Genomic DNA, 5,867 nt, shown 5'->3' with positions numbered 1-5,867 from the left:
GCATTGGTCACTACCCTAGGGGAGTCCTATGGCCAGCAGTGTTGTCTTTTTTTCCTTTGAATTGCATTTGAATGCCTTTGGGTGTTGTGAATACCATAACCCCCTTTCCCCCACTGCCTTAATTCCATCCCAAGTCTCACACTTAAGTTTCTATCTTTCCTCTTGGTGGGCAGGGATGAGCAGCACATGTTTGCATCTTATTAGCTGTGTGACCAAGAACAAATGATTTGACCTCTCTGAGCCTTGCTTCTTCATCTACCCAAAGAAGATAATTATGCTATAAGCTATTTTGATGATGTTGAGATTCAATGTGTGAAAATTAAGAAAGAGAAACCTCACTAAAATGGAGTCTGGAGCCCAGAAAGGGTGCTCTCACTCGCATACCGCTCCACATGAACACAGATCCCAACAGGAAGAGATGAACCCTGTACCTCTGGCAGGAAGTGACACTACTACCACCAGCAGGAGGAAGATTTTCTCCTTGCCTGGCAACAGCACAGCCAATGAGAGACTGTCATAGCTCAGCCAGTGAAAAGTCACTATATTTTCAATTCCCAGTTTCCTTGGGTGGACTTTCTGTTTTTAACAGCCCCTCCCAACCTCTCCTCCTCCTCTACAAAAGGATTTCCTTTCCTTTGCTTTACAGGACTTGCATGGGGTTTGCTGTAGTTGCTTGTCCTGAATTACAATTCTTTCCTACTCCTGAATAAATTCATTTTGCTAGTTAAAAAAAAACTGGCTGTTTTATTATTTTAGATCAACAGGAAGATCTAAATCTATCAAGCTATCTCCCTTTTCCTTTCCCACATCCTCACAACATACTTTTACAAGACACTTTTGTTAGATTAATATTCAGTTATTATATTATTATGATTGTAAATATTGTTCACAGTTAAGCCACCTTATACAGTAGGATTACTGATTATATTGTTCCTTATTCAGATGTTGGATTGATCTTCACACTTTCTCATCTGTTCTTTCCTATGTCACCCATTCAACAAATCTTTATTTAATGCCTATTTAATGTGCCATTCATTATTCTAGGTGCTGTGGATACTGAAGGGAACAAAATTGAGAAAAATTCCTGCTCTCATTGAGTTTACATTACATATTAGAAAGTGATAAGTACTATGGAGAAAAGCAAAACGAGGGAAAGAGGCTAGGGAGTTCAGAATACAGGACTCCGTAATTTTAAATAGAGTGATCAAGGGAAGATCTTACTGAGAAACTAACACTTGAATAAAGACCAGAAGGTGAGGGGGCAAGCCACGTGGGTGGATATCTAGGAAAAAATGATAGGCAGAAAAAAAGCATATACATTAGCCCCTAAATGGGGCAGTCTGAGGCAGGAGAAAGCCCACAGGATTAAGGCTTAGCCAGGAGGTGTTTTCAGAGAGGAGGGAAGCAGAGGGCAGAGAGGAAAATGAGGTCTGAGAGGGGAGGTGACGATTGGTAGATTTTACTGTGAATGACAGGGAAAGCCACTGGAGAGTTGAAGCAGGGGACTGATGTGATCGGATTGACTTTTTAACAGGATCATCATAGTCTGAAGAGTGTAGGGGGTCAAGGTGAAAGCAGAACACTTAGCAGCTATTGCAATCATTAAGGAAAAAGCTCTTCTCATCCTTTTACCATCATCTCAGTGGGGATGGGAGAGGGAGAAAAGGTAAACTTGTCATGTGTATCCATGGGATTCAATCTGCCACGTTTACCCTCAAATCCCTTCACAACGTTTAAATTCTGTGTGTTCTGCCTTGCCTTAGACAGGGAGCTCACTTCACTGCTTAGAACTGTACTCTGCTTGGACTGGGGGTTGGGTGAAGCAGAGGATAACAAAGGAATAGAGAAGATACCCTTCCTCCAAAAAATTATACTCTATTTGACTCTCTCAGGGTAGGATAAGAGCCATTTTTTCCATCGTGTGATTTCTGTCAATTATTCTTTTCAAAAGCAGGGAAGTCCTACTACCTCTCCTATGTGTTTTATGTATTTTGGCTAAGGGAGCTGGGGGACTGGGTGGGGTGCTCAAAAAGGTCAAAGGATAGAAAAATCTTATTCATAATCCACACAAAGTCAGCGCTGGGCAGGGGCAGTAGAGATTACTAAATTCAATTTCCTTATTTTTAAAAAGGAAACTGAAGCACGAAGAGCTGCAGTTGATTTGGATCAACTTTGGTCTCTTGACAAGTATTTCTCTCAATGATCGCTTGAAAATGCCAGGTTATTAGCAGTCATTGACCCTTTGAGTCTAATGTTCCCTCTGCCCCAAGGCTGCCGGCCCCTTGCTGTTCCTTGGGTCAAAGGTCGTTTAAGAGGGCGTTCCTCTCACAACTGCACCCAGTTTTGGGTTTTTTTGCAGTACTCATTAATTTTTAAAATTACGTAATTATTTTATTGTTCATCTGATTTTCTCCACTGGAATCTAAGTCCTATGAGAGAAGGGATCTTTCCTGTCTTGTTCGCTGTTTAATCCTCAGGGTGAACCTGGATAAGAAATTAAGCAGTCTGGCTCCAAAAGCCGCGCTTTCAGCCACTATATTATGCTGCTATTTGGTGAATAAAGCGGAGGATAGCCTTCTGCATACTCAGAGAAGCAAGAAGGCAAAAAGGTATCTTACTGGGAGAAGTAAACAGGTGGAAAACATCCAGCTCCAGGCGAGCAGCGCCCTCTCGCGACCTTTCTCTCCGGAAGCGCTTGTAGCCCTTTGGCCCTAGTGCGCGTGCGCGGCCGCCGGGGTCTCTCTGGGTCGCGCGCGAAGTGGGGATGTGAGGGAAGGTTCCGCCTCTCGGGCAAAAAGGCGCCTGCGCCGGCAGGGCTCTGGTAGGGACGCGCATTCTCGCTTCCTCCCTCCCTCGCCTGCGCGCGCGGGTGGGCGTGGGAGGAGGCGGGGAACAGGGGAGGGGAGCGAGGGGGCGGGTGTCGCGGGAGGGAAGGAGCGAACCGGGGAGCGTCGTCCTGCGAGGAGTGAAGGCGGCAAAATGGCGGATCGCTTCTCCCGCTTCAACGAGGACCGAGACTTTCAGGTAAACACGGGCGTCGCCGAGGATCCGGGGAAGGCCCTGGCCGAACCGGAACCTCCTTATTCCCCGCTTCCAGCTCTCTTTCCCTCCGGGCTCTGCTCCGGCTTCCGAACCGACTGCCCTTTTTCCTGCCTCCAGTTCCTCAAGGGGCCTTTCAGCGTGAGGGGAGGCCGCATCTTCTCTCACCCCGTATTCTCTTACCTCTTTTAACTCAGTCCACCGGGTTTGCAGCTTCGGCCCGTTCGGCCTGCGGGTTTCGGAACCCCAGCCTGGCCGCTGAGTGTGGGGTGTGCTGCCTTCGGGTGTGCCCAGCGTGTACAGGCGCCGGGCTGGCTCCCAGGGGAAAGGGGGGTTGGGGTTGGGGTGGGGTGGGAGGGCTTGGGGCGAGTGTTGTTGAGACCAGGGCTTCCAAACCCCTGGATTTTGCTCGCACGGCTCTTGTTGGGGTCCTCTTCCCTCTTTCCTCACTGTAACAAGTAAATCCCTTTATTGTCTATTTTTCCATTTCCTCACCCGGAAAAGGGGGCTTTAATTATCAGACGCCTTCTTGGTAGTCAAGCATTGAGATTTCCCCGGGCGTAAATGTTGCTATTGTCATTAGGCCGTTAATTGGGCTTGGAAAACAGTAAGTTACAGGACTACCTATGGTCAATGTAAGCTTAGCCTCAAATCCTACCTCGAGAGATTTGTAAGAAGCGTCATGATAATGGACTTTACAAGCACGTGATGACTAGTACCAAAAGCTTAATTTTTCTTTCTTCAGTTTCAAATATTTAGTGGAAAAATGTCCTTGCCGTGACAAGCATTATTGGGGAAAAAATAAAGGCCAAATTAGAACAACACGTCTTTCAGCTGTTTCAAATACCTTCCTGTTGAGCATTGTTACCACAGAAGTCTCGGCGTCTAAAAGGGATTTTATAGAGATTGGCTATTTCTATGGTAAAATACATCCTCAGAGTGTCACAGAAACCACTGCATTACTACCGCATATCCTGGCAACAGTAGTTTGGGTCAGGGGATGAACATCAGAACTCAAGTTTTTATCCCGCTACAGATCTTTCTCAGAGTAACGTGGAAATACTATAGATAGGTTTCGGAAAGCAGTTTGAAGGGTTTGAATTCCCCGAGATGGTTGGGTGGGTAAATAAACAGGTAAAGCAGTTTAACCAACGTTGTTAACACTCTAGTGCATTGAACGCTTATGAGAAGTTTTGCGGCAGTAAGGGATCTGGAAGCTGTTGAAAAGCCTTGTGATCATGCGCCTGCTGTATAGCTGCAGCACAATACAGGATCTCAGCGTGTTTAAGGATATAACGCAGGTCTGGGGAACTTTGAAGCAGTTCATATTAGCCATTTGATCCCTCGGAAAGGTGTTTTTTTAGGGAGCACTGTAACACATGAGTAGTCTGCAAGATGTGTGGGTTTTATCGGTAGTTTTTTAAAGGATATGTTGATAACCCAAACCCTCAGGTGCTTGAAGGTCACTTAAAAAATTGAGAATAAGATAATATGGACAAGTTTTGAGGGAAACTGTCAGTCACAGGATTTCAGCAGTCTTAAACAAAAAGGATTTGCAGGGCCTTGAAAGATCTTTAAAACTGGATATCAGAGTATGAAAAAAATCACCTGAAAAATTTGAGAAAGCCTCTACTTTTTCAAGTAAGATGACTTTCTTTTCTTATGCTTTAGTTGGGTTTATGTAAGACCTGCTTTTGGTTGCTTGGTGGTCCTTTGAATATGCTACATATATTTTATTGGATTCCTTCTGTATTGGATTAGCCAGGTAAATGTTTTTTAAATTCAGATGTCCCAGCATTATGAGTAAATAGGGTATTGGTAATGAAAACCTTTTAGACAATTACCGGATATTAAAAGTTCAGTAAATTACTGTGCTAACATTTCTAAAACTCATTAATTTAAAAATACTTAAAAGTACTATTTTTTTCTGGATGTTTTAATAAAACGGGAAAAAGATTGAAAGTTATTGGAGAGAAAAATGTAATAGGATGCTGCTGCATGTAGTATATCTGAAACATTGTTCAAGGTCAGGTTATTCATAATTAACTGTGGCCTCCTTTTAAGGTTTTAAGTGATAAATGAGGTGAAGCTGCTGAGTACACTTGAAAACAAATCCAAAGTAGGTTTCCGAACAGTGCATAGATCCTGTTGCTTTAAACAGATCTTCTTATATAGCACTGGAAATTTTTGTGTGCACCTTTTCTGGTAAGTTCTAGATGACTGTAATTTTCTTTGCCTTTAATTTGGCAAGATAATTTAGAATTGTATTTCACTCTACCAATTTACTGTTAAGTGCAAATTTTAAGGAGTTTGAATATTGAACTTAAATTTTTTGCCTATTTTTTAGGGGGGAGACAATTAGATTTGTTTATTTATTTTATTTTTTTATTTTTGTTGGAGATACTGGGGATTGAACCCAGGACCTTGTGCATGCTAGACACACACACTACCACTGAGCTATACCCTACCCCTGAATGTTGAATTCTTGAACTTCATGTGGAGTCAGAGGTGGGTTCACTACTAGATTTTGTGAACTTAGAGTTTCAAAGGTGTTTTGAATAATACAGTGAGGAGCTTAACTAGTATGCTCCTTGAAGCACTTGTGAATATGAAGAGTAATCATTATCAGGGACGTACATTTAAAAACATTTGGTAACTTTATTTTAATAATAAACAGGTACTATTCTATGGGCTTTACATATATTATCTCATAATCTTTACAATAACTCTTTGAGGTAGATACTGTTACTCCCATTTTCAAATGAGGCAGCCAAGAAACAGATAATTAAATAACCTGCCAAGTATACACAGCTGGTAAATAGCAGAAC

General features: G+C 42.9%; 1 protein-coding gene across 1 annotated transcript in view; it reads left to right on the top strand.

The window, feature by feature from the left end:
• Positions 1 to 2,769: 2,769 nt before the first annotated feature.
• The window catches only part of GPATCH8 (G-patch domain containing 8), an 82,835-nt gene continuing 79,737 nt past the window's right edge, over positions 2,770 to 5,867 (top strand). The window contains 1 exon segment of the mRNA XM_032457361.1: positions 2,770 to 3,024. Coding sequence (XP_032313252.1) covers positions 2,980 to 3,024 — 45 coding nt within the window. The 5' untranslated portion in view covers positions 2,770 to 2,979.

Source organism: Camelus ferus, chromosome 16, assembly GCF_009834535.1.
Source record: "Camelus ferus isolate YT-003-E chromosome 16, BCGSAC_Cfer_1.0, whole genome shotgun sequence".
Classification (NCBI taxonomy): domain Eukaryota; kingdom Metazoa; phylum Chordata; class Mammalia; order Artiodactyla; family Camelidae; genus Camelus; species Camelus ferus.
Note: the sequence above shows the minus strand (reverse complement) of the source record. Positions and strands in the feature narration are given on the sequence as shown.